We start from the raw sequence: 27,963 nt of genomic DNA on the forward strand, positions 1-27,963 counted from the left end.
GCTTGTTGTCTTGTATTTTCTATATTTATCATTCATATTGCTCCAAACATCAATAAGATTTGATAAATTCTAAAACAGTATTTCTTGATTTCGGGTTGTTTAGATGTTTATAATTCACAAGATCAATTGTTGGATCAATAACCAAAGTCCAGTCTCAAACTGTTATCAGAGAATCATTCTCAAAATTAAGAATACATGTATTTTTAAACAGATTAGTGTAAGAAATACTGTCATCGATATTAGGACCATAGAGATTAGTTAGCGTTAGTCTTTTATCCTCTATTGTTAAATCAGCTATTCTATAATTTCCATTTTTATCTATTAAAGTCTTATGTATTTTAAGATCAATATCGTTGTTAAAGAGAATGGCCACTCCTATGGAATTAGATTTAAAAGGTGCAATTATGGATTGTAAACCCCATTCGTTTCTCATGATATTGCAAGTAGATTCATCAATATGAATATCTTGCAGACATATGATTGAGTGTTTTTTTCCGGTTTATGTTCATTAATTCTTTTCTTTTAGATTTGTCTGCAAGTCCTCTACAATTAGCTGAGATAACTGACGTAATAAAAATGCATTAAAGCTGGGACCTGCATCTAATAGTATTGAAAGAGGAATATCTATACAAAAACATTCTTACTGGAGAAAAAGCGTAGGGTTAAGTATACATGTATAACATAATACAAGTGTCCCGCCAATATGACTGACACGCTTCACTCTCAGACCACCTCTCCCTCTGTCATTAAGAGAGTGACACCCCCCCCCCCACCCCCCCACCCCCCCGAGCCGATACACGTGCACGGAGTCGACGTGATTACATACGTCGAACAGATGCTTGTGGGGATGTTCTGCCACTCTCAGTGCGAAGACAGGGTCAACACAGGGACGTTGTTTGGCTGACATTGACACGAAAAGGGTTTGAAACCAGATGGGCAAGTGGTTTTCTTCGGTAACCTCACATTACCATTCGAGTGATAAATGAAAGTGCTTCATAAAACTTTATTAGAATTTTTTTGGCTATTTTTTGCGTTTTCAGTGTGTGTCGGTATGGATGACAACTTCTTGATTTATTGCATAGAGCGACTTACACCAATGGCATCATCTCACATTTAAATCGAACGTCGCGCTATGCAGTAAATCTAGATGTTGTCATCCATAAAGTTGGATGTTTCATTTTTGACTCAACAACTTCTAGAATGCCGATCAAACAATGAAAAGAGTTCCTGCACTTATGACAACAGTATACGATCAAAGCCACCCATTTACTTTTGACCCTACAGCAGAGGCAACGCAGTTCCTGGACCATGTGTTCTGGTATCTACGTTAGAGGAAAGCTTAGTTACTGCAACATCGCTGTCTAACAGACCACGGGCAAACTGTAGCGCAAATGGGGTTGTGCAGTTTAGAGAAAATGACCAGTCTTCTTACATGCGAGCTGGCAGTGGTAATGGAGGCGAAGAACGTACTGAATACCACGAGTGGCGCCTAAAATGTTGAATAAAACATATTTCACATGAGTACTTCTTAAACATGGAGTAGGAAATCTGAGAGCACAACCAAGTGAGGAAATGGGAGTGTACGTTTGATGTTGGTTATGTTTTATTTTGACTTAAAAATAATTTCGATCCCAAGCGATAGAAGAACGTTGCCAACCTTTGCTCACTTCACTCGCATATAAGAAGACTTGTCAAATTCTCTATGCTGCGCAACCCCATTTGCGCAACAGTTTGCCTGCGAATAGACTCACACGCCTTGTCATTCATGATAATGACATACTGTAGTCAATATCGACCTTTATATTATTACTCGCTAATTATCAGTCGCTTATATTCATCAATATCAGTTGGGCGCGAAGGAGTGTTCTAGTGGTTAAAGCTTTAACTCGTCACGTCCGGGTTCGACTACCCATGAAGGTCCCGGGGTAGAATAGGTCTTCAGCAACCCATGCTTGCCATAAAAGGCGACTAACGGGATCGGGTGGTTAGGCTTGGTTGACACATGTCATAGGTTCCCGATTGCGCAGATCGATGCTCATGTTATTGATCAGTGGATTGTCTGGTCCTGGCTCGATTATTTACAGACCGCCGCCATAGAGCTGGAATATTGCTGAGTGCGGCGTAAAATTCAACTCACTCACCGACCCGTGAAGGTCCCGGGGTAGAATAGGCCTTCAGCAACCCATGCTTGCCATAAAAGGCGACTATGCTTGTCGTAAGGCGACTAACAGGATCAGGTGGTCAGACTCGCTGACTTGGTTGACAAATGTCATCGTATCCCAATTGGATAGATCGATGCTTATGATGTTGATCACTGGTTTGTCTGGTTCTGGATCGATTATTTACAGACCGCTGCCATATAGCTGGAATATTGCTGAGTGCGGCGCAAAACAAAACTCGGTCACTCACCCACTCGCTCACTCACCGGGTTCGACTCCTCACATGAATGTAATGTGTAAAGTCCATTCCTGGCGTCCCCAGCGTGATCCTGGCGTGATATTACGGGGATATTGCTAAAGGCGACGTCAATATCAACTCACCCACTCAGAGGCAGATTGCTTTGAACAACGTAGAGGTTCTTCATGAGACTATTGTTACGCAGTTTTGCACATATATATTTGTATGAAGATACTCCAGTGGAGCATGATAAAACTCATGATGAAAACAAGGCATTCCACAGAGCCAATCAACTCACAATCTCAGTATCAAATCTTATTTTCCTGATGGTTCAGCTGTGGGATACAGCAATGCGTGTCAAGCAATCAAAGTGCCTCAGTAAATCGACACCTACTCACAGGATTGAGACCGCGCCACAAAGCTGGGGTATTGCTGAGTGCAGCGTTAAACACACTGTGCCCATGTGAGGAATCGAACCCCGGTGTTCAGCGTGAAGAGCGAACGCTTTAACCACTGGGCTACCTCACCGCTCAAGACCTTTAGAACAAAGACAGTATGGCGATGCTGGGATCTTCTAGCACATTGTTATTTTTAATATTCAGACTCATTTTTGTCGTTTGCGCTGTAGAGATGTGATCAGTTATGTAAATGCCATTTTATACGCAATACGTCAACAAACAAACAAACAAACACACAAACAAACAAACAAACAAATAAATAAATATATATCCTTATTGGCGTATAAGTTTGAACAATGTATCTACAACACCTTCATGGGGCCGGAAAGTCAATTTCTAGGGAAACATTTGGTAAAATATGTGATGTGTGAGAATAATGACCAGACTAAACTAAAAACAGTAAAAATATAAATACTAAACATATATTCTAAAACGAAAATATCTACGGTTAGACCGTAAATACACAGTATGCGGCGCATTATCCTGACTGCAACCAAATAAGGACACTCAGTGAGACGAATGCAAAACGAAAAGCATAAACAACCCCGGCCGAAATTCTGGACACAAATATTTCAGTAAGTTCTTGATTGCGATTGCTAACTGAAGCCATATTGGGGTGTATGATCACGTCATATACCTTTGAGTTTTAACTCTTAATAACGCGGCCATGGTGCAGAGGAGACACGCATACTGTGTTGGAAAATCAGAGGTATATATACCAGCCCAAAATTATTTATTTAAAACCCCACGCGTTCACTTTCACATCAAACCTAATAATGGCGGTATGCACACACACACACACACACACACACACACACACACACACACACACACACACACACACACACACACACACACACACACACACACACACACACACACACACACACACACACACACACACACACACACACACACACACACACACACAACAACAACAACAACAACAAACAAAAAAATCCTAATTGTTTAATTCCTTTCTTTCAAAGTGTATTGAAACAGGCCGGGTATTGGAAATAAAACAATTTCTTAAAATATATCAAAGAAACAATAATTCTTATTTTGCTTTCAATGTGAATGTGAATGTTCTGTTAACAATAAGCATTGGGATGTAGGTTTGTTTCATCCCAGTTTTGGAAGACATCGTTCATAGGTAACTCTCTAACACTTGTTGGCCACCTAAATCAATTATATTCTCTCTCATTATACCCTTTAGCACATCCCTTGGGTTCCTCCCCTGCAGTTTTGACAGGCACTGTCGATATGACAAGCCTTTCTTTCCTTCTTTACACGTCTTAAGGTGCGGGTCATCGCCATTGTGTTTCAGCCAGGCGATTTTGATATGAGCACTTCTCAAATCGCTGCGTAATATTTTCAGAAATGAACTGATGGCTTGATTGCTTCCACCAACAAAGATACTACGAAGGCTCGATAATATCGGCGTCTTCTTTGGCTCTCCAACATAAATTATTTTCCCTTTCCAACGGATTGTAAACACGCCACATTCTGTTTTGCTGAGGTGTCTTTCAAGTTGAGAATATTCGACGCCAGTATTATCAAATAACGTCTTACAGCCTTTCTGAAACCAACATAAGAAATTCATAAAGGTCAGATCATGGAAATTTGTAAAATCATTTAAGATCAGTCCTTAATTTCACAAACATAAATATCCAGTGTCTGACAGACCACTCACGTGGTTTTTGGTGTAACAAATAAAGTACTTACGTTTTTTAGTGTGGCAACACGGAATATACCTTGATATAAGGTAAAATGTTGGTAATCGAGATGACGAAATAACTTCCAAACACTTTCTAAAAGCTAAAAGTTGAAACTGTACCTGGCTTACTGGTCGCGATTGACCCTGGTGTGTGGTAGTGTCATTTGGCGACTCATTTCGCCTAGAGGGACCTGGCCGACCTCGGTCCGTGGTCCAGCCATCCGGTCTTCTAGATGGACCCGGTGTTGGTCCGCCATTACTCCGTCCCGGAGATCCTGCCTCCTCCTCCTCCTCCTCCCCAGGTTCTGTCTTGATGATGAGTTCCGGGCGAGGTTCTACCCTCTCATGTTGTCCCGCCGGACACCCGCAATAAGTACAGTTGTGTCGGAGGACAGGCTGGGAATACTCTGGGCAGTCCTCGGGGCAGTCTTTACACTTACCCCGAACAACTCCGTACTTGTCTCTGTTGATGTCCGTGAACACTGCTGCCATCTCTAGGAGTAGAGCTAGAATAATACACTTCATTAAGTTCAGCTGTTTGTGACGCAACAAATAATATTCGGAATTGGGGAGTCAAATGACATGTCAAATTATTTGTAACTTTCGATTCTCAAAGGTTTGGGCTGACCATTAAGCTGTTGTCTTGATATCAGCGAGCTTCGAAATAGTAGTTAACTATTTAACTGATTAATGCTATTTTATATTTTCACATGATCATGTCATTATATTTTTACAGCATGTCTTTGTCTTTTTCAATCTGATGTATCCGTTACCATAGATACGTGTTTGCATTCATATTGAAGTTAAATGTGTTTCGTAAATAATCTATGTACTTATGTTTCGTCCAGAGAAATTCTCAGTGGGCAGGGTTACCTGGTGTTTAAATTGTTGGCTCATCACGCGGAAGACCGGGGTTCGATTCCACCGAGTACACGTTCTGAAGCCAATTTTGGCCTTACTAAATCACTTCACTGTCCAATCTCAGTGCTCGCACAATGTGTGTAGGGCATGTCGCTACATCCTGGTTCCCGGGCCTCTCATTAATATTCAGAATATTAATGAGAGGCCCGGGAAACAGGATGATGTCGCTATAGCTTACGTCAGGACACTTACTTTGTTTCGCGAACTTTAACGGAAGTAACACGAGAAGGCTGCCGGATTCGAAAGCTGATTTCATTTGATTTGCATTATGGCATGTCCCCAGCGGTGCTCGCTCACTCACGTACGAACACCCTGTCACGGCTGTCCTGATGAGTCATGAAACGAAACCATTCTTTGTGTTCGTAAAGGTTTTCATTGTTATTATTAATCTCTTACTCAACATTTCGAGAACTTTCAGACCGAGAACTCGTAAGACAGTTTGACTGTGGCTTACAAGTATTTCCTATGCTGAATTGTGGTATCTGCTGTGTAATTACATTGCAACTTCATAGTTTGTGCTCCTTTTCTTTGCAGGATGTACCGAAACTTGTGCTGAAATGTCTGAAGTGCCTCCGCAGAGTTCTGATAATTGCATAATTGACATTGTCCACATAGAATGTCAGACTATTCTGGGCCATTTTGTACGATCTATTTCAAACTAAGCGGTTCCGCATCAGCATGAAATCTCAATTTAAATACTCAATTACGACTACGTCAAGAACATCTTTTAAACATATCAGGTGTTCGCGACAAGATCTTCCCAGAGGGTCCCCAGAATATAAAATATTGTACTGTGAATCGTCCCAAATCGGGTGTCATCTCAAAATTTTCATATCTAAGAAAAAAAAATTCTTTAATCCTCGCAATTACACGAGCGCCTGTGGGTGGCACCCGTCATACCTACATACAGATAAGTAGGGGAACTGTACTTTCAACGTACGATTGTCGACATTGGGAGATACATGGGATGGAATCAATGTTGATACAATAATAATGGATGTTTTGTGAATGCATCGCCACATGGATTTCATTCAAAGAAAAACTGTTCGTTCAGTTATCCCGTTTGTTTGGTCACTAGAGTATGGCATGAAAATTTCAGGTTTACAATTTTCAGTCAGTAGTGTGTGACTTGCTCCTGAAGAGTCAGACATTCATCCAGACGACGCGGCATACTGCGTATGAGTTTCCCAATAGTCGTTTGAGGGAGTCTGTTCCATTCATCATGTAGTGCAAGGCCGCGCTCATCCAGCGTAGTCGGTGGCCTTTGACGTTGACGCACACGTCTCCCTATCATGCCCCAGACGTGTTCGATGGGGGAAAGGTCAGGGCTTAACGCTGGCCATGGCATACGATAGATGTTGTGCTGGAGGTGATCATTGACGGTACGCGCAAGGTGTGCACGTGCACTATCATCCTGAAAGATGAACTGACGACCGACCTGCCTCGCAAAGGGGACAACACAGGGTGTCAGTATGTTGTCTCGGTCTTCCTTGCACAACATGAAGAGGGGTTCGGTCTGTCATAGTGATACCACACCATACCATTACTGACCCACCTCCAAATCGATCGCGACTATGCTTGTCGTAAGAGACGACTAACGGGATCAGGTGGTCAGGCTCGCTGACTTGGTTGACACATGTCATCGGTTCCCATTTGCGCAGATCGATTCTCATGTTGTTGATCACTGGACCCTCTTGTCCAGACTCAATAATTTACAGACCGCCGCCATAAAACTGGAATATTGCTGAGTGCGGCTTAAAACTAACTCACTCACCAATCCAAATCGATCGTGTGGTCTCATGCTGATGTCAGCATGGCGTTCATTTCTTCTTCGCCAGTCCCGACCACGCCCGTCAAGGACGTCCAAGGTAAATCCTGACTCGTCTGAAAATATGACACGTGACCAACGACAATTTCTCCAGTGTCTACGTGCCCTGCACCACTGTCGTCTTTGAACCATGTGACGATCAGTCAAGAGGGGTACAACATGGTGCCGTCGTGCATGTAAATGAGCTGCATGGAGGCAATTCCTAATCGTCTGACCAGAAACTCGAACACCAGTAGCCGGCTTCAGTTTGGCTGCAATTTGATTTGCCGTTTGAGCTCGATTCCTTAAAACCTGGTTAAGAATGAAACGGTGCTGTACTCTTGTTGTTGACCTTGGACGACCTGAACGGGGTCGATCATCAACATTTTGGGTTTGCTGGTCTGTTAATGACTGACTTGGAAACATTATATTGAAGGCGTTGGCCACTGCTCGCTGGGTAGTGCCAGTTTGCAACATTCGAATTGGACGTAAACGTTCATTATGTTGCATAAGCGGCATTGCAAATTCATACCATCTAAACGACTAGAAGCATACACTAACAACTGCGTGATGCACAGATGCAAGAAGAAAATTATAGGAAACAATGGTATGCAGTGATTTATCGACCTGCCTGAAAAACGTCAAGATTCATAATGACACCCCATGGACGTGTAGGAGGCTTCCCATGCATTGTGTTTGTGTGTGGTGATAAAGTGAAATGATGCTGCATACACAAGATGATTGTCATTGTAACGTTCCACGATGGGGTTTCTTTCTAACACACTTCAAACTTCAGGTTCCCCTACTTTTTTAAACAGTATATTATGTCCACCACAATTCCACCATAATGCTTACTGGCGGTATACTGACTCCCATCACCAATATGATACCCCACTGCTCCTCGGCATGAAGAGCGAACGTTTTAAACACTTTGGAATCCCACCAGCTTAGACGTAAGCCTGTAACGAATCTAACGATATTGTTCGTCCATATGGGGAAGGGTTATATAATATTTTCACACCATCGTTGACGTTGTACAAATTGAAACGTTAACGATGCACAAGCAGATTTCTTGACGTGTTTCACGATAGCACAATGGTAATGACATCACAGGTATCATGGTTGAAGATGTGTTTGGTGAAAAACTATGATAGAGTACACTACCTCAGAGCCGCAGCTATTGGGCGATTTGGAGAATAAACAAATGATGTTGTTCCAAAACTGGAAATCACGGCAAGTATGTCGTTGAAAATTGCCAATGAAAGCGCAGTAGGAGAAGGCGTGAGTTTGGTTCTGAAATTGCATGTGAAAGCTGTCGCAGCGCACATTGACACGGGAACCAGATTGGAAGCGAGAAGTTGTACCATCGCATACATCATTTCAAAAGGAAACTTATCGCCCTTCGGGACAAAGGGATAGCCCATTATCAAGCGTGCATGATTATAATCTAGAGCGTTCGTTGGGATTGCCTCGGGTGGTTATTCACTGATCGAACACAGGAACCGTGGCACATAGTCCCAGCTGCATACACCCCGGGTGGTCGACACCACGACTAGGGGCTCAATCCGTACACTTATGTCGATGATTTGGACCCGTCTCCCAACTTGGAGATCGTCTTCCTACTTGTCTCTCTGGCTGATCATATCTGTCAGCATTATACTCGGGAACATTACGTCATGTTGTGCAAAGTACGTAATATACGCAGGCATAGTGACGTGTTGTTAGACATTTACTGATAGCAGGGAGACTACATATATTGTAGATTATCCCTGCTGATAGCTTTGAGAATTACGGGTCCAGCCTAGCTAAGATACATAGCGTTCACTACACTACATCATGTAGTGAACGCTATGTATCTTAGCTAGGTCCAGCCTGGAGGGGTTTATGACACCGAATGTTTACTGAATACACGAAACAAAGGAGATTATGTCGCTTGAATACATATGACGTGTTAAAGGAACTTATTGAAATGGTTTACTGTATGACAGATATTACATTGTGTGTATGCCGCTGATGTTAGGATCGGTGTGAGTGAACATTACACTGGATGTCTAGAACCAATTTGGGGGTTTGAAACCAGAAGATGAATTCTAACCCGGATGTGAATTGAGGAAGACAAATGACAGAATAGAGTTGCCTCCTCTTCAATGTAGGGGAAGTTCACGGTTTTCAAATGGATTCTGTTGGGTTTCACCAATTCAGCTTTGATATTTAAGCGCAGTTGTTCCAGCGCTCGTTGGGATATCATATCATAACCTACACTGTTTAAAACATGTCTCACCTGTGAAGGAATCTATAGCTGTGATGATCCAGACAGCATGCCTCCCGCTCCCGGTTGTTAACTGGCCTCTGACCTACATACAAACGTGACGTCAGCGTATTTGTGACTTAGTTGTGCATAGCTGCACTAGAATATTCCAGCTACTATAGTAGAGGAACTGCACTTTCAATGTACGGTTGTCGAAATTAGGAGATATGTGGGATTGAATCAATGTTGATACAATAATAATGGATGTTTTGAGATTGCATCGCCACACGGATTTCATTCAAAGCAAAACTGTTCCTTCAGTTATCTCCCTTGTTAGGTGACTGGAGTATGAAATGAAAATTTCAGGTTTACAATTTTCAGTCAGTAGTGTGTGATTTGACCCCGAAAACCCTGACCATACACAGATGCAAGAAAAGTATCGGACATTTTTCGCTGAAGAAGGGTGAGGTATTATGTTGTTGTCATTTTATGCCCAAGAAATGAAGAAAGAATTGTCTGCGAGAATAATATCTTTACTGAACGTAAGGTTAAACAATGTATCTACAAAACCTTTTTGCGCTCAGAAAAATCTGTAAAAATATCTAACTGAATGTGAGAAAAATGATCACATACAGAGCTAAACTAAAACATAAAAATAAATATAATAAAATATATAGTATTTAAGTATTACTTGTATTCTGAAAAGAAATTGTCTACGGATAGACGTCAAATACAGTCGATGCGATTCATTATCTGTAGATCTACATGGTATTTTGCAATCGAATAGCGACAGTCAAATACAAAACAAAAAGCGTATAAACAGCCCCGGTGGAAGTTCCTGAGACAAATCATACATGTTCAGTTGATGTCGGCCAAAAGACCATGGTGACAAGATAAACCAATACTTCATGATGTAAGCGACCTTCGTGATGTTATATAACCCGTATCTATCACATAAACCGCTGACCACAACTTCGACTTAGACTTAGTTCCAGGGTGCCGATCCACAAAGCGTTCGTACCGTTACGACCTGTCGTAACTCGATACGTCATCATAGTAGTAGCGCTACGAAGACTTTGTGGGTAGGGGGCCTGAATACACGCACGCACGCACGCACTACTGATAGTAACAATTAATCCCACATCTATTGAAAAGGAGCCGCAGTGAGCTATTCGGGCAGAACATGGCTTGCTTCTTCTAGGGCTTTAGCATTGGAGGGAGGACAGTAGGGAAAATACTGTCTTTCAGGGACCTGAGTGAGTGAGTTAAGCTTTACGCCGCACTCAGCAATATTCCAGCTTTATGACGGCGGTCTGTAAGTAATCGAGTCTGGACCAGACAATCCAGTGATCAACAACATGAGCATCGATCTGCGCAATTGGGAACCGATGACATGTGTCAACCAAGTCAGCGAGTCTGACCACCTGATCCCGTTAGTCGTCTCTTACGATAAGCATAGTCGCCTTTTATGGCAAGCATGGGTTGCTGAAGGTCTGTTCTACCCCGGGACCTTCACGGGTCTCAGGAACCTGAGAGGGGTCAGCGAAAGAAATGCTGTACCTTCTAGACCACTAATGTCTCTATTGCAGCAATGTATCAAAACAACCCCACATTCACTACAGCTGTGTCCACGTGTTTCCTTGGTGTAGGATATCGACACGTCAACAGTAACCGCTCCCGCTTAGTCTAATGCGAGTGTCGTCTTCGAGGTTTGTGAATTCCAGTACATGTTATACTGACCTAACCCCGAGTAACCCCATATTGATGAAAGTTTTATATTAAAAGAGGAGCAGCTGCTTACGTTGTTATGTGTTATTTGAGAGTTCCTTAATATACAAAAGTTTGACAATGAAAGACGTTTGATTGCACCGTTTCGATCTAAGGTGGAATGTCTGCACGAGGTGACGTGAGCGTTCAAACGCATGTGAGACGTTTAGCGTAATTTGTAGAAATATGTAGAACTTTTTGTGCTGAATGCAATGGTACGAACCAAAACATTGTATGTTCACAAATGAAAAAGGTATACTGACACAATCGGTCGCCATTTTGATTGTCTCACTCTTTCAGTCCAGGTATATAGCACTTATCGAGGATGCTCGTAGAGATAAATTCGTTATCATGTGTTCGAAAGTTTGATATGGAGATTTATCATGTGTCCGTGTTAAATATCAAACTCGAACGAGGAACTCGCGAACTCATGGTAACTTATATTGTATTGTTCGAAAAGAAAACACCAAGATGTTTGATATGTTGATGTACACCCTACAAATGTTCATTATTTAAGATCAAGTTTTCTTCCCATTTATCCAGTTGGGCTAAATCATAGCTGAGAGTAGCTTCAGTCAGTTTTACACATTTTTCTGCAACACCGATTGACAGGTTAATGTTTTTTTTTCAGGTAAAGCATTGACATATAACAGGAACAAAAAAGGACCTAAGACAGATCCTTGAGGAATCCTTGCAGCAACCATCAGTTCTTTTGATCATGTTCCATTAAAAAGACACACTGTGCTCAGAACTCAGTATATATGTTGGAAGATGACAAAAACGTGGAGACAATGGTCAGCATGCGTGCGTCTTTCAAGCCACTCTCCAAACCGACTGTTATTGGAGATTTCTTTCACCACAAGTGAGTGTCTAAATTTTGATTGGTATTTGTAATACTATGAACAATCTATCCAGACATTGTATACATTGCTTGATTGTTATGTTAATATTAAAAAAAACTGTAATAAAGTCATTTGATACATGTATAAGTTCGTATGTTCTCTTTCACCGTAAGTCAAAGGGAAGTAACTCTACTGAAGCGGTGTTTGTTTCAGTAGTCCGTACATTTCACTATCCGAACGTTTTTGATGAAAACCAGAAGTGTCCGGATTAACGCGGCCTGACTGTATGCTAAATTTCTGAGTTGATATACAGTAGAATGACTATCATTGAAAATGACTTCATTTGACTTAACTATCTGTGTTCATGCATGGAAATGGATGTTGGTTGGGATCGATTTATCTCATATAATGAAAATAGGAATAACGTTTCACATTGTAGGGTATACACATTTTCTTATGTTATACAACACAGAAAAGGGTTCGCCAATTGTAAATAAATACATGCTTGAAGCAAAAAATATTGCATTAAAAAATATTAAACAGGTGGCTAAAAATGTGAATATGTTAATAAATAGGTACAGACTATAGAACTGGAACAAAACAATTACAGTCTGTTTAGTCAGAAACGGACCGATGAATTGCAAATTTTATCTTTGTATAAATTGCCACATAAATATACATAGTACACATGTTTATTATTTATTGATACCCAGCAGCTTTCTGATATCTGAAACTTTTTCGGACTCCACCAAAAAGGTTGCATTAAGAACTATCATAATTGAAAACGCAAATGTTGTTTTCTGTCGCGACGGGGTGAAACCGCAGAAACAGCCATTATCTCGGGATACACATGCCTGACGAAAAATGAAGTTGAATGCTGTTGTAAAACAGTTGATGATTAAAGCGTACGATTTTTCCGAGCTGAAGCCGAAAGGGGCAAATAATTTTATGCCATAATAGAAATTCCGTAAGGGCTTTACACTTTTCAGCAAAGGTACTGACAAATGTTCTGGAAGGACAAACATTGTGAGGGGTATGCGTAGTGAGGGGTCGTGTCAAGGTCACAGAAAATCAAAGCATTTGGACAACTTTCGAAAGAACCGTGTAAGTCTATCAACAAGTTCTATTCTGAAAACAAATACATGTCGCTGAAAATTTTAAAAAAAACAAACAAAACATTTGATTCAAGAACACAGCCTCAGAATATCAAAGTACGCACTCTGGCGACTCTTACACTCTTTCGGGTATCGTTATAAGAAAATTTCGGGGGAGAATAGGTCAGTACTCTGTGAACGCACTGATATCCTTCGCTTGAGAAATAATTTTCTCGGGATAATAAAGAAGAAGCGCGAGGAAGGGTTCGAGCCAGTGTACTTGGATGAGACCTGGGTCAATGCCTCGCACACTGTCAGCAGTCAGTGGGTACCTGATGAGGGTGATAAGGGGTCACGCAGAACGCTGCATCTAGGGAAAGGAGAGAGACTAATCATTCTCCATGCTGGTTGCTCCTGCAAAGGCTTTCTCTCAGGCTGCGACTTGGTATTCAGGGCAAAGTCCACAGATGACAGAGACTACCATTCCGAGATGAATGGTGCGCTTTTCCACGACTGGGTTAAAAACAAGCTGGTACCAGCCCTACCAGAGAATTCTTTTATCGTAATGGACAACGCCCCATACCACAGCGTGCAGGACCCCGACAGCAAAGCCCCGACATAGAACAGTCGAAAAGGTGATATGATATCAAGGCTCGACAAATTTCAGATTGCACGGCCATCAAAGGCAACGAAGCCTTAGATATATGAGGTCATAAAAACCCACAAAGGTGAACCTTTCTCCAAAGCTGACAGTTACGTAAAAAGTAAGGGTCGCGATATTCTGCGACTTCCGCCCTATCACTGTGACTTTAACCTCAATGGAATGACATGGGTATTGTCAAAGGAGATGTTGCCAGATCAAACACAACTTTTAGATTACGTGGCGTACAGGTTTTGGTTAAGGAATTCAACAAATCCACGACTGAAACTTGGCAAAACTGTGTTAACAAGGTAGCAAAAGTTATTGTACAAGGTCTCGGGATGGCTTACAACAGGCAACTGTGGAACCACTTGTCACCCCTTTAAGTCGTGACTATGACACTACGATAGACGAGGAACCGACAGGTCTCCCTGGATAGATTTTGAGATGTCCCCAGCCATGACTGGCTGTTCCGTTTCTGCGGTTTCACCCCACTGCGTCAGATAACAACTTCTGCGTTTTCAATGATGATAGTTCCTAATGCAACCTTTTTGGTCGGGTACGGAAATTTTTCAAATATCAGAAAACTGTTGGGTATTAGTAAATGATAAACATGTGTACTATTTATATTTATGTTTGTGTACCAGAACATTTGTCAGCACCACCAGCGTATGGTGCCCGCTTACGGACTTAGGGATTTATCAGTGGCATAAAATGATTTGCCCCTTTCGACGTCAGAATGGAAAAATCGTACACTTTAATCATCAGCTGTTTCAGGTCAGCATTCAACCTCCTTTTTCAGAGATAGTGGCTGTTCCGTTTCTGCGGCTTCACCCCGCCGCGCCAGAATACACCTTTTGCGTTTTCAGTGATGATAGTTTCTAATGCAACTTTTTTGGTGGAGTACGGAAAAATTTCAAACATCAGAAGGCTGTTGGGGGTAAGAGTTCCGCCCGTACCCCAACCTCAAACAAAAGCCAACATTACAAAATGACATGCACATCTCACCTTAAATATACATTCAATAAACTTGAACGGGTATTAAAAAAACCCCAAAAATGAACTTATTTCAGTGTTGGAATATTAAACAGGGGAAGGTGGAAATATGCTATGTGAAAAGAGGTGGGTACGGGCGGAACTCCCGAGTTGAGTATCAGTAAATGATAAACATGTGTACTACTAATATAATGATAAAACTGGCAATTCATCGTTCCATTCTGACTCAAACGGACTGTATGTTCTAACGATTGATGGTTTCCTCTCTCATCAAACCTTTCAGAACATCCCTTGGCTTCACCCCCTGCAGATTTGACAGACACTGTCGATATGACATCCCTTTCTTGCCCTCTTTACACGTCTTGGGGTGCGGGTCATCGTCTATGTGTTTTAGCCAGGCAATCTTAATGTGAGCACTTTTCAAAACGTTGGGTACGTTTTTCAAACATTTGCTGATGTCTTGATTGCTTCCACCAGTAAATATGCTACGAAGACAGGTTAATATTGGCGTCTTCTTTGGCTCTCCAACATAAATTATTTTCCCTTTCCACAGGATTGTGAACACGCCACATTCTGTTCTGCTGAGGTGTCTTTCAAGTTGAGAATATTGGACGCCGTTATTCTCAAATAACGTCTTACAACGTCTCTGAAACCAACATGTGAAAGAAAATCAGACAGGTGAGCTCATGGAAATTTGAATTTGAAATTCATGTTACGGCAGTGTAAGTTAACTTAGACTCAGTATTATTCGTTACTCTGGTATATACTGAATCTACCAAACCTTAGTAGAAGGTTGCTCAAAGGTTAACTGAAGCGACCTTCTACAGTGACTGTTCAATCAAAAGCGAGACAGCCGAACGGAATTAACCAACCAGACAAAGGGTACTGTTTAGGGTTCGGCGGGATCTACCAATTGGCGACGCATGATGACATAGTTACTATTAGATTATATTTCCGTAAGATGACATACTGGACTACAGATCGAATGTCCTTTTCAGCAACTGTTTATTATCGTTCAGCGTCCTCCACGAGTATCCCCCGGAAGTGATCGTGCGGTAATATCACTACGGAATCGTTCGAGCATAAACGTTTTCGAGGTGAAGGTTAAAACGGTACGTGCAAATGCTAACTTTCGCGATTTGGTAGGCTGTGATTGGTCAGTTAAAAGTTTTTAAGGGTTTGTCAGACTCAGAATAGCTGTGAAACGGATATAATACTGAGCCTAAATCTACTTAGATTTCATGTCACAGACTGATTTGTCTGTGGTGAAAAAACAGGTGAAAAAACAGTTGCAGGTGCACGCCATGTACTACGTGCCTGGTACACACCAGGCAATGGCAGTGTCTGTCAGATAATGTAGTTTCTTTAATTACAGGCATGCATCTCTGTTTCCATGAACTGTTCATATTAAAACAATTTCTCATATATAGGCAAGTGTAACCCTGTATTCTAGTAAATATACTCGACAACAAAATTCCCTGCGATACAGACATTTTTGGATAAATTTGATCAGGTTTACCCAAAACGTACATAATACGAAAACAGAGCATACAAACGCAACTTTGAAATGATTTTTTTAAAACCAGGTCAAGCTGCTTTTGCACGTGCAATTTCGTGAAAAAAAACCGTCTGTGAGTTGCGGAGCTTTTTTCAATGTGGATAAAGACACGTTCAATGACAGCTACCTGAATACAGCTACCTGGATAAACATTGAATTTCAAACCAGAAGTAAACTCTTTTGATGTCAAGACTTTCTGAAAAGGAGTGGTAGCGAGCACTTGGAAGCCGGAACCACAGGCGCTCTTGTCATTGCGAGGATATATCTAGATATATTGTCCCGTGAAGCGTTACAAATGGCATGTTGTACACCAGCTGGCAAAAGACTAAACGCCAGCCACGTGGTTGTATTTTAAACCTCAACATTTAATTGCACAAACATATAAATACCCAGCACCTAAGATACCAAATCAACGTCTTCCTGGTGCGGATCCAGGGCTTTGGAGAAGCGGGAGCATTATCATGTAAATTATAGCATCTAAAAACATTATACGTTTGCAAAAGTCTAGATTTATGTTTTAAAAAATTGTTGTCCAAACATAGATTCGAATCCCTGTGTCCTGGATCAGTGGTGGTCAAGCAGCATAAACAATAAGATAAGGTAAAACATAGATAATCAAGATGTCTAAATAACTTCCAAACAGTTACTGAAATCTAAAACATTAAGTAAAGTGAAATTGTACCTGGCTTACTGTTCGCCACTGACCCCGGTGTGTGGTAGAGTCATTTGACGACTCATTTCGTCTAGAGGGACCAGGCCAGACTTGGACCGTGGTCCAGCCATCTGGTCTTCTGGATGGACCCTGTGTTGGTCCGCCGTTAGTCCGTCCCGGACACCCTGCTTCCTCGTCCTCCCCAGGCTCTGTCTTGATGATGAGTTCCGGTCGAGGTTCCACCCTCTCGTGTTGTCCCGCCGGACACCCGCAGTAGGTACAGTTATGTCGGAGGACAGGTTGGGAATACTCTGGGCAGTCCTCGGGGCAGTCTTTACACCTACCCCGAACAACTCCGTACTTGTCTCTGTTTGTGTCTGTGAACACTGCTGCCATCTCTAGGTACTGAGCAAAATTAATACAGTCAAATTGGCTCTTTGTGAGCTTCGGAACGGCAACGGGGGAAAAGAGTAAAAACGTTTCACCAAAAACTAACACGTAAGGGGCAAATACAGCTTTTTGAGAAAGGGTGGTTGCACAGTTCATTTGCACCCGCTTTCACTAGAGTTTCAATTAGTGAACTTTCAGGACAACAGGTGGGTCCGCATGGTAACCCCATCCTAACAGTTCATAAGATAATGAAATAAATAAAAATGACAAATAAAAGAATAACATAAAAAACAATGAATACACAAACATTAATTGGTGAAACAAATCTATAAATAGTATCATATAAACTAAAAGTCTGGGATAGAATTGTCAGCATGGGGCGAATCGCTGGTATTCACATCGTGGGGCCACGAGTTACTGAATCTGGCAACTAGACTGTCAACTGAAATTTACAATACAATTTTTATGTGTTAACAATATTGAACAGTTGTTTTGCACATAGTTAATTTTATAGTTCTGAACAATATCTACGGGTGCTACACTTTTGGACAAGGAAACCCTTTTTAAAACACATTAAAAAATGATCAAACGTAACAGACTGATATTAACAGAGTCATTTTACCTTCAGAAGGCAGGAAATTGCACCTGGGAGAATCTAATTTTAAAACATTCTGGGGCCGGACCCCCTAGATCCTCGGCCGTTTTGAGGCCTCGAACGTGCTGAAGATCAAGTCTAATCCGTATGTTTTCCTTTACTAATTTGAGGAAAACAAATATAGCAGAGTTGCCTCCCCTGTATTGTCGACGCTGTGTCCATGAATTTGACATTTTTCTGACAGTTCGTTAATTTCTGTAGGGTTTACGAAATTCAGCTTCTTATTGGAACGCAGTTATACTTTTTAAGGGTACCAAGCATGTCACGTGGTTTGTGAAACATGGAATAAACATGGCTCACCTGTGACGGAATCTAAAGCTGGGTGAACTTAGTTTGACAACACGCCTCCCGCTCCGGCTGTACGACTGGGTCTCTGACCTACATACAAACGTCAGTGTCCTTTTGAACTCGCGTGTAGCCAACCCATTCAGGACAAATCACCGTATCAAAGAGAGTATAGAGACGTCAGGGTATGTCAGTCAGGGCACTCACATTCAGAGGTGAAGGGTCTGTTGGATAGCCAAATTGTTAATGTGTTCGCTCATCACGCCGAAGACCTGGGTTCGATTCCCCATATGGGTTCAATGTGTGAAGCTCAGTACTGGTTGCTGGAATATTGCGAAAAGCGGATTAAACCTAAACTCACTCAGAGTTATTGGCTAAACGTAATTCAAAATGATACTGCAGGGATACGTCTACAACGAACGTAAAGGGGCCACTAAAGTTAGTCTATCTGAACCGTACCTCGTAAAATGCCAAATGAGTAGTTCGTAATATCCATCGTCCTGTTCATTACAAACGTATTTGTACTGTCCTTTGTTTGATACTGTTTGGCAGATTAGATCCGTATGCATTAAAGAATTTGAACTGATGGGAAACATTACGTACCGTACTGCTTAAAATAATAATAAAAACAAAAAACAAAAACAAACAAACAAAAACAAAACATTATTCGTCGTTCCACTTCTTTTGCTCACAGTTATGCCATCATGAAAAAGATGGGTGAGAGAATATTCCACCTCGATAGGGTCGGTGGGGTAACCCAGCAGTCAAATGATTTGCTCGACCCGCCAATGGATACGCATGTTTTTGATAAGTAATTTTATGTAAGTACATTGATATATGCGTGTAGTGCTTGGTTGAATAGCACCGACATCGTTGTTGAAAAGAAAAGACGGTCTAAAGATAAAAACAAGAAAGACCCCTTTCCCCATCAATAGCAGGGGTAGCTAAGATACATAACGGTTCATGTTAGTGAACCCAATGTATCTTACCTATAGTAGGGGCAAATTCTGAGGCCATTCTAAACACTGTCACCATAGCAACACAACCGAGTAATACATTTGTACCACAATGTTGCAAATAGGGAGCTGTCCTCAGCGATTGTTAATCAATCTATTTGTGTACATCATGATCAAAGTATTGATACAGCACTGTTTGAGTGCCATGTACACAAAGGTAATAAGGAGTTTTAACAGTAGAAGTTTCTAAAATATTCATTTCTTCGCCGATTTCGTTCAAATTTGCAATATAAGTTAATCATAACATATTAAAACAACACACAATTGCAAAAGTCTAGATTTTTATTTAAAAATATATTGTACAAACAGAGATTCGAACCGCTTTGGCCATATACCCTCACCGCAGTCCTGAAATCCACACCTCAATTAATGACGCAAAGACATTAGCAGCCCATCTAACAGATGATCTGTATCAGAATGGTATACCGAAATACATACGATTACAAAAATCATCAGTTCATAAGATAATGAATCCAGACAATTCAAGAATAACATTCAAAACAATGAATACACGATTCACAAACAAACATTAATTGGTGAAAAAATCTGTAAATAGTATCATATAAACTAAAAGTCTAGGATAGAATTGTCAGCATTGGGCGAATTGCTGGTATTCACATCGCGAGGCCACGACAACTAGACTGTCAACTGAATTTTATAACAACTATTGTATGTTAACAATACTAAAAAAACAGTTTTATTGCATAGCTGTATATGCAGATATGTCTAAACACATTTACATAGCTAATTTTATAGCTCGGAACATTATCCACGTATGCTACACTTTGGCACATAGAAACTATTTTTAAAACACATGAAAAAATGGTCAAACGTAACAGACTGATATTAACAGAGTCATTTTACCTTCAGAAGGCAGGAAATTGCACCTGGGAGAATCTAATTTTAAAACATTCTGGGGCCGGACCCCCTAGATCCTCGGCCGTTTTGAGGCCTCGAACGTGCTGAAGATCAAGTCTAATCCGTATGTTTTCCTTTCCTGATTAGGGGAAAACAAATATAGCAGAGTTGCCTCCCCTGCGTTGTCGACGCTGTGTCCATGAATTTGACATTTTTCTGACAGTTGCTTAATTTCTATAGGGGTTACGAAATTCAGCTTCATACCGGAACGCAGTTGTGCTTTTTAAGGATACCAAGCATGTCACGTAGTTTGTGAAACATGGAATAAACATGCCTTACCTGTGACGGAATCTAAAGCTGGGTAGACTTGAACAACACGTCTTCCGCTAACGGCTGAACGACTGGGTCTTTGACCTACATACAAACGTCAGTATTCTTGTGTGCTATTGAGCTCTCGTGTAGGCAATCCATTCAGCCCCCAATTGCCATATCAGTGAGAGTATAGATATGTCAGGGTATATCAGCCAGGGCACTCACATTCAGAGTTGAGGGGGGCTGTGGGATAGCCGAATTGTTGAGGTGATCGCTCATCACGCCGAATACCTGGGTTCGATTCCCCATATGGGTTCAATGTGTGAAGCTCAGTACTGGTTGCTAGAATATTGCGAAAAGCGGATTAAACCTAAACTCAATCAGAGTTATTGGCAAAACGTAATTCAAAATGATACTGCAGGGATACGTCTATAACGAACGTAAAGGGGCCAGTAAAGTTATAGTCTGTCTGAACCGTAGCTCGTAAAATGCCAAATGAGTAGTTCGTAATATCCATCATCCTGTTCATTACAAACGTATTTCTACTGTCCTTTGTTTTATACTGTTTTGGCAGATTAGATCCGTATGCATTAAAGAATTTGAACTGATGGGAAACATTAAGTACCGTACTGCTTACAAAATATAAACAACAACAACAGCAACAACAGCAACAACAACAACAAGAAAACATCATTCCTCGTTCCACTTCTTTTGTTCAGAGTTATACCATCGTAAAATTAATGGGTGAGAGACACAACACGGAAGGCAAGAACTCGTGGCTGGCCAGGCCTACATGACGCGCCATAAAATATCGTAGAATTGGGGTGTGGCTTGTCCATAAGTGCACTCAGTACAGAGTACCATATTTACATAAAGATACAAAAATTACGCATAATTTCTTTAGCTTATGAGCTTATGTTCCGTTAACTTACAATAGTCCTTTAAACATGTTTTGAATTGTCGTGAATCAAGAAGAATCAACAGAAATTTATTTTCCAAAATTCGAACCGCATTCGGGAGAGAATGTCAAAATAAACGTTAATTTCAAACTGTTAAGAATGCCTAACTGGCGACTTCCAAATGCTATCTGACGTTTGAATAAAAGTGGGACACGTTTTCATGTTATTCGGGGTGAATTCGAGGTACGGGGTGCATTCGAGCTGTATTCCAGATGCAGTCGAACTATTCCGATATTTTTGAAGAATATTCCTCCTGAACTCCAGCAGCAATTGGAATGCTTAGAATGTGAAAAGAATACACTTCAAATGCCGTTCGATGTTTTTCAACTTCGATTGTACCTCGAAACTGTTCACTCGAAAGGTTTCAATGCATTCGGAATACAGTTTTAGAATGCTCTTAGAATTTCCACCAACCTCGAGAAATTTTCATTCCGACAGCATTCCGGATCCTCCTGGCTCAAGTGTAAGGTGGTATATCCGACACTTCTTGTAAGAGGCAACTAACTGGATCGGATGGTCAGGCTCACTGACTTGGTTGATGAATATCATGTACATTTAAGTAGATCGATGGTTGTTATATCAATAAATGGTTTGTCTGATCCAGATTCAGTTTACAGGTAATCGTAAAACTGAAATATGTGCGCCACTAAGGAGGATACCAAAAACGTCATGAGGTGGTGTAGTAGCCGTGGTTAAAGTGTTCACCCGTGTCACCCGAGATCGATTCCCCACAATGTTGCATCAGCGTTACAATGTGTGAAGCTCATTTATGGTATCTTCAGCCGTGATATTGCTGGACGATAGCTAAAAACGGCTCAAACCCAACCTTACATTTTATACATGGAGAGGCTGAATTTCATAAGGAGCAACATAACTTCACACCGACTGAAAAATAAAATAGTTGGTCACGAGTTGACCGGATATTTACTGACATTGCTGATTGTGGGTAATGCTGGCATAAGTCATAGAGGCCGTAAGTACGTGCGAGATTCTAACAACAGTTTATAGATGTCGTTTTCAACAGCGTTCCTTTACAACATCGAATCAGAAAGCAGCGTTAAAGCGTATTACGTTTTTATCGATGACTAACTGCCTGATAGATAACCACTGCACTGGTTATATCCGTGCTCTCCGTTCGAGGCCACTAACGCGACTCGTTTGTCATCATATCCTTATTGCGTTGACTGATACTTGTGATGTCGAGCAATGATCCAGACTCAGCTATAAACAGATCGCCGTCTTACAACTGAAATATTTGCGACTGGAGAGCAACCTAACCAAACAGTACAGTTGATTCAAGTCTGATCAATAACGACTACACTGGATAAATATACAGGTGGATAGATAGGTAGAATTTTTGTAAACAAGGATCCAACTTGAAGTTACGTATTTTATATATAGAAGTAAATGAGTACACTGTGAGGTGAGCTACTGCCCTCCAAACGCCTCCAAGGAACTTCAGTTGTATGCTCACCAGGGAGCAGGGACTATGAGAAAGAGTGCACTTTGATCTGCTCATCCGGGCTGTAAATATCCTTTCTGTTTCAGCACATCGTTGTATAACTGTGGCAGAGCACCGAGGACTACTTACTCTAAAGGATCCACTTGTGCGTTCTCCCTGCTGAACCTCTTGCCCTATGCATACCATCTATCACCGAGCAACACTGACAGCAATGTGGTGATGGGTGCCAGACCCCGCCAGCGAGTGCAAGGTTCAGACCCTAAGACAAGATGTTATGCATGTAATCGAAATTACCCAGCTCATTCAATCAAAGCTAATAGATCACTCTGGCGGCATGGGTTTGTCAAACGTTACAGGTAACTGCGGGAACAGTATCGAGACTGATAACAAGTGCTTCCAGTGACTCTAGGTCGCAACCAGAAACACACCCCTCTAAAGAGTCCTAACGCTGGAGAGACTTCCGAAAACCATACAAAAAACACACGAAGGACAACATAAAGATACAGAGCTATCAACGGAGACAGGGCAGTTCTTAACTGGTAAACAAGACAAATACCATAACGATGGCAAAACCAAACCATTTACCCTTGATTGACGTAAGTAATACGAATGAGGTAGATGTTGTTTTACGCCGCCTTAGACATATCGCAGTGATATCAGGCCGACACGGGCTTCACATATTGTACCCATATGTGTGATCGAGCATTGCTCCGTCCTCAAGTGATAGATATGCTTCCAAATTAATATTGGTGAATAGCCATTACGTATTTTCATTACTTCGTAAACTGATCATAAACACGTTACCATTTCTAAAATGTACATGGGTACAATGTGTGAACCCCGTATCTGGTGTCCCTCGCCGTGATGTTGCTATAACTCACTCACTCACTCACTCGCCCATGTCGTGAAGCTTGATTACATGTATGGATTAAAATTTACACACCTCTTACGAGAAATAAGGGTTACTGAAGATCAATTCTAATCCGGATCTTCACTGGTATATATGAATGATAGATAAAATACTGCACTTATTTCCAGATTAAACCATGCAAGCTGTTGCATAGAGGCCATGTACCGTACTCAGTCGTTGCCCGGACAAAGCGCAGGCCTAGTGGAGTGTACAAGGTTGCCTACATGTGGGAGACTGTCTATGTCGGTTCATCCAGCAACGTCATCAAGGACCTTCGGAAACAGTTCAGTGGTAATGGCAAGCTGGACTTAATCGAATTCTTGCTGAATCTCACCAAGAAGGAACTTGAGATGGTATCCGTGTACTGGCTGGACGAAGCGATACATGTCCACAGCTGTGGTAAATCCTACCTGGAATGTATTACAGATCTACAAGGAAGGAAACCAAAGTTTAACGACATACAACCGATTCTCTGCTCCATGTCAGCTGCCAGCGTTGTCAGTACTGACTCCCAAACCTTGAAACATGGAAAAGGACAATCACAGGATGATGTATCTATCCGACCTAGCAACGCTACAGAAGAGCCAAAGACGATTGTCCAAAGGAGACTGGGATCGGCAGATAAACGTACTTCACCTGGATTCAGTGTAACGTCGAGGAAGAGACCTGCGGAAGAGGATGGAGAGAGATCGCAATTTCATACCGATCAAAAGAAAATTAAGACTGGTCAACTTGCAGAACAACCAATGAATCGTCCTTTGACAACGAACCCCGAGTACACTGCTGTGACTGGTCAACATGCAGTACAACCAATGCATCGTCCTTTGACAACGAAGCCCGAGTACACTGCTATGACTGGTCAACATGCAGAACAACCAATGCATCGTCCTTTGACAACGAAGCCCGAGTACACTGCTGTGACTGGTCAACATGCAGAACAACCAGTGCATCGTCCTTTGACAACGAAGCCCGAGTACACTGCTGTGACTGGTCAACATGCAGAACAACCAGTGCATCGTCCTTTGACAACGAAGCCCGAGTACACTGCTGTGACTGGTCAACATGCAGAACAACCAATGCATCGTCCTTTGACAACGAAGCCCGAGTACACTGCTGTGACTGGTCAACATGCAGAACAACCAATGCATCGTCCTTTGACAACGAAGCCCGAGTACACTGCTGTGACTGGTCAACATGCAGTACAACCAGTGCATCGTCCTTTGACAACGAAGCCCGAGTACACTGCTGTGACTGGTCAACATGCAGAACAACCAATGCATCGTCCTTTGACAACGAACCCCGAGTACACTGCTGTGACTGGTCAACATGCAGTACAACCAATGCATCGTCCTTTGACAACGAAGCCCGAGTACACTGCTATGACTGGTCAACATGCAGTACAACCAATGCATCGTCCTTTGACAACGAAGCCCGAGTACACTGCTATGACTGGTCAACATGCAGAACAACCAATGCATCGTCCTTTGACAACGAACCCCGAGTACACTGCTGTGACTGGTCAACATGCAGTACAACCAATGCATCGTCCTTTGACAACGAAGCCCGAGTACACTGCTATGACTGGTCAACATGCAGAACAACCAATGCATCGTCCTTTGACAACGAACCCCGAGTACACTGCTGTGACTGGTCAACATGCAGTACAACCAATGCATCGTCCTTTGACAACGAACCCTGAGGACACTCCTGTCTGCCGAAGTCAAACAGCAAACTTACACTTTTCTGCCACAATGCTCAGTACAAATGTGACCTTAAAGATGCAGAGCATGGAAACGCCCAAGATGTTGCTGAACAACATCCCAAGAAGACCAGTCATATCAAAGTTATCGTACAAGCAAAGATCTCAGTCACAGGGAGGAGCTACTGTTGACATGTCTTTGAACCATGAAAATCTCACGACCCAGGCGTTACTTCAACAATTCTGTATTTCTCCAAGATCACCTGAGTTTGAAGAGAGAATCCAACGTGATAAAACTGGATACATCGCTGGACGCTCAGAGATTAGGAAGGATAACTGTGGCAATATCCCAATTTCAACTATCACCAAAGGGAGTCAGCCTGTGTGTCCTACCACTTCACATTTTGACAAGGAGTCCCAAAAGGGGCTACAACCACATGTAGTGGGAGATAAATGCGAATCAACCAAAGAAAAAACATTTAGAGATCGCCCAAATGCTTCCCAGAGACATTCACTGGAAAAATATCCTCGTTTCCAAACATCCTCGGGAGGAAATGAACAAACACACACCGTCAGCTCTACACAGTCTCAGTCTACACATGCAGGGATAACACCTAGCCATGAGTTTAAGCCCTCAAACAAGGATCCAGGACAAAACGAACTGTCAAATCAAGAAAACAAGGTATCAGCACCATGTGCTTCTAGTGGAAATGACCCTGAAGGGAATATACAAATTCCTCCATTTTCTTCGACATCGGTTTCAGGTTTGGCTGAAGCAGTTCGTCTGTTCATGCCCGATGCTGTACCTGAACCAGAAACACATGCAACAAGGTCATGCACCGGTATCCCCATAGGAGATAGCTCCAAACTGTTGGAGAGAATCTTAAAAGCTGCACCAGTGAAACCGAGCTCCCCTTGCCGGATAAAAACCCCTAGTGGAAGACGCAAAACAATGAATGAGACAACATCTTCGTCTTACAAAGGTCCAGATGCCAATATTGTGAGAATGCTGGTTTGTGATCCCCTCGTCTCCAGTACTCAGACATGTAAATCAAATCAGAGCCCTCAGACAAAGGTTCCAAACAAAGCTGCTGAAGAACCTCATTCAGAGACAAAGGTTCCAAACAAAGATATTGAAGAGCCTCATTCACAGACAAGGGTTCCAAACAAACCATCTGGAGAGCCACATTTACAGCCCATTGTCTCCAGTACTCAGACATGTCTTTCAAACCAGACCTCCCTGGCTGAAGTTCCAAACAAAGCTGCTGGCGGGCCACGTTCACAGACAAAAGTTGCTAACATAGCATGTGGAGAGCCATGTTCACAGAAAAAAGTTCCAATCAAAGATCCTGGAAGGTCAAGGTTGCAGCCAAAAGTTCCAAACATGACATGTAGAGAGCCACGTTTACAGACGATAGCTCCAAACATGGTACGTGGAGAACCACGTTCGCAAACAAAAGTTCCAAACAAGGATCCTGGAGAGACACGTACACAACCAAAAGTTCCAAACGTAGCATGTGGGAAGCCAAATTCACTGCCAAAAGTTCCAAGCATAGTATGTAGAGAGCCACGTTCACAGTCGAAAGCTCCAAACATAGCATGTGGAGAGTCGCGTTCAAAAACAAAAGTTCCAAGCAAGGATCCTGGAGAGTCACGTACACAGCCAAAAGTTCCAAACAAGGCATGTGCAGAGCCACGTTCAAAAACAAAAGTTCCAAACAAGGCATGTGCAGAGCCACGTTCAAAAACAAAAGTTCCAAACAAGGCATGTGCAGAGCCACGTTCAAAAACAAAAGTTCCAAACAAGGCATGTGCAGAGTCACGTTCAAAAACAAAAGTTCCAAACAAGGCATGTGCAGAGCCACGTTCAAAAACAAAAGTTCCAAACAAGGCATGTGGAGAGTCGCGTTCACAGACAAAAGTTCCATGCAAAGATCCTGGAGAGCGACGAACAATCAGGACACAATCATTGCCGAAGAAAGACTCGGATACAGTGGAAGGAGCTGGTGTATTTTCCGTGATCAAGACCATTGGTTCCAAAGTGTTTACGATGATGAACCCATTTGCCTCAAACGGTGGTCAGTAACCATGGAAACGCAAAGCTATAATTGATCTGATCACTCCAATGAATATGATTTGTTTCAGCTTTGTTGTGTGTAGATAACACTTTTAGCTTTTGATCAAGTTAAAGTGTTCTTTAAAGTGTATAATTTTCCTTTGCCCAGTTGTTTGGTCCATGCATTTGGAGAATGCCAGATCTCCAGATCAACCGGGTGTGGAAGGCAAAACTTTGTTGTTTTTTTTGTAAATAATATAACAG

General features: G+C 41.9%; 3 protein-coding genes across 3 annotated transcripts; 1 reads left to right on the top strand and 2 right to left on the bottom strand.

Annotated features, from left to right (window-relative positions):
• Window positions 1-3,810: 3,810 nt before the first annotated feature.
• Window positions 3,811-9,654, bottom strand: LOC137258267 (uncharacterized). The gene is made up of 3 exons (XM_067795877.1): window positions 9,582-9,654; window positions 4,693-5,078; window positions 3,811-4,434 (listed from the first exon to the last, which is right to left on the bottom strand). The coding sequence occupies exons 2-3, from the start codon at window positions 5,062-5,064 to the stop codon at window positions 4,003-4,005; spliced, it is 804 nt and encodes a 267-aa protein (XP_067651978.1). The 5' UTR covers window positions 5,065-5,078; window positions 9,582-9,654; the 3' UTR covers window positions 3,811-4,002.
• Window positions 9,655-15,131: 5,477 nt separating this feature from the next.
• Window positions 15,132-17,493, bottom strand: LOC137257478 (uncharacterized). Its single transcript, XM_067794810.1, has 2 exons — window positions 17,128-17,493; window positions 15,132-15,533 (listed from the first exon to the last, which is right to left on the bottom strand). The coding sequence occupies exons 1-2, from the start codon at window positions 17,491-17,493 to the stop codon at window positions 15,132-15,134; spliced, it is 768 nt and encodes a 255-aa protein (XP_067650911.1).
• Window positions 17,494-22,758: 5,265 nt separating this feature from the next.
• On the top strand, window positions 22,759-27,729 carry LOC137257479 (nascent polypeptide-associated complex subunit alpha, muscle-specific form-like). The gene is made up of 3 exons (XM_067794811.1): window positions 22,759-22,908; window positions 23,121-23,630; window positions 24,073-27,729. Exons 2-3 carry the CDS (start codon window positions 23,598-23,600, stop codon window positions 27,727-27,729), a joined length of 3,690 nt encoding a protein of 1,229 aa, XP_067650912.1. The 5' UTR covers window positions 22,759-22,908; window positions 23,121-23,597.
• The last annotated feature ends 234 nt before the right edge of the window (window positions 27,730-27,963 follow it).

The sequence above is a fragment of the Haliotis asinina genome, chromosome 12 (assembly GCF_037392515.1).
Source record: "Haliotis asinina isolate JCU_RB_2024 chromosome 12, JCU_Hal_asi_v2, whole genome shotgun sequence".
In the NCBI taxonomy this organism is placed as follows: Eukaryota; Metazoa; Mollusca; class Gastropoda; order Lepetellida; family Haliotidae; genus Haliotis; species Haliotis asinina.

Coding starts and splice junctions, on each gene's coding strand:
- LOC137258267 (XM_067795877.1), bottom strand. CDS start 5,064: ATGGCAGCAGTGTTCACGGACATCAACAGAGACAAGTACGGAGTTGTT. Junction 4,435..4,692: donor AATCGCGACCAGTAAGCCAG/GTACAGTTTCAA, acceptor TGTTGGTTTCAG/AAAGGCTGTAAGACGTTATT.
- LOC137257478 (XM_067794810.1), bottom strand. CDS start 17,493: ATGGCAGCAGTGTTCACAGACACAAACAGAGACAAGTACGGAGTTGTT. Junction 15,534..17,127: donor AGTGGCGAACAGTAAGCCAG/GTACAATTTCAC, acceptor TGTTGGTTTCAG/AGACGTTGTAAGACGTTATT.
- LOC137257479 (XM_067794811.1), top strand. CDS start 23,598: ATGGCAAAACCAAACCATTTACCCTTGATTGAC. Junction 23,631..24,072: donor ACCATTTACCCTTGATTGAC/GTAAGTAATACG, acceptor ACTTATTTCCAG/ATTAAACCATGCAAGCTGTT.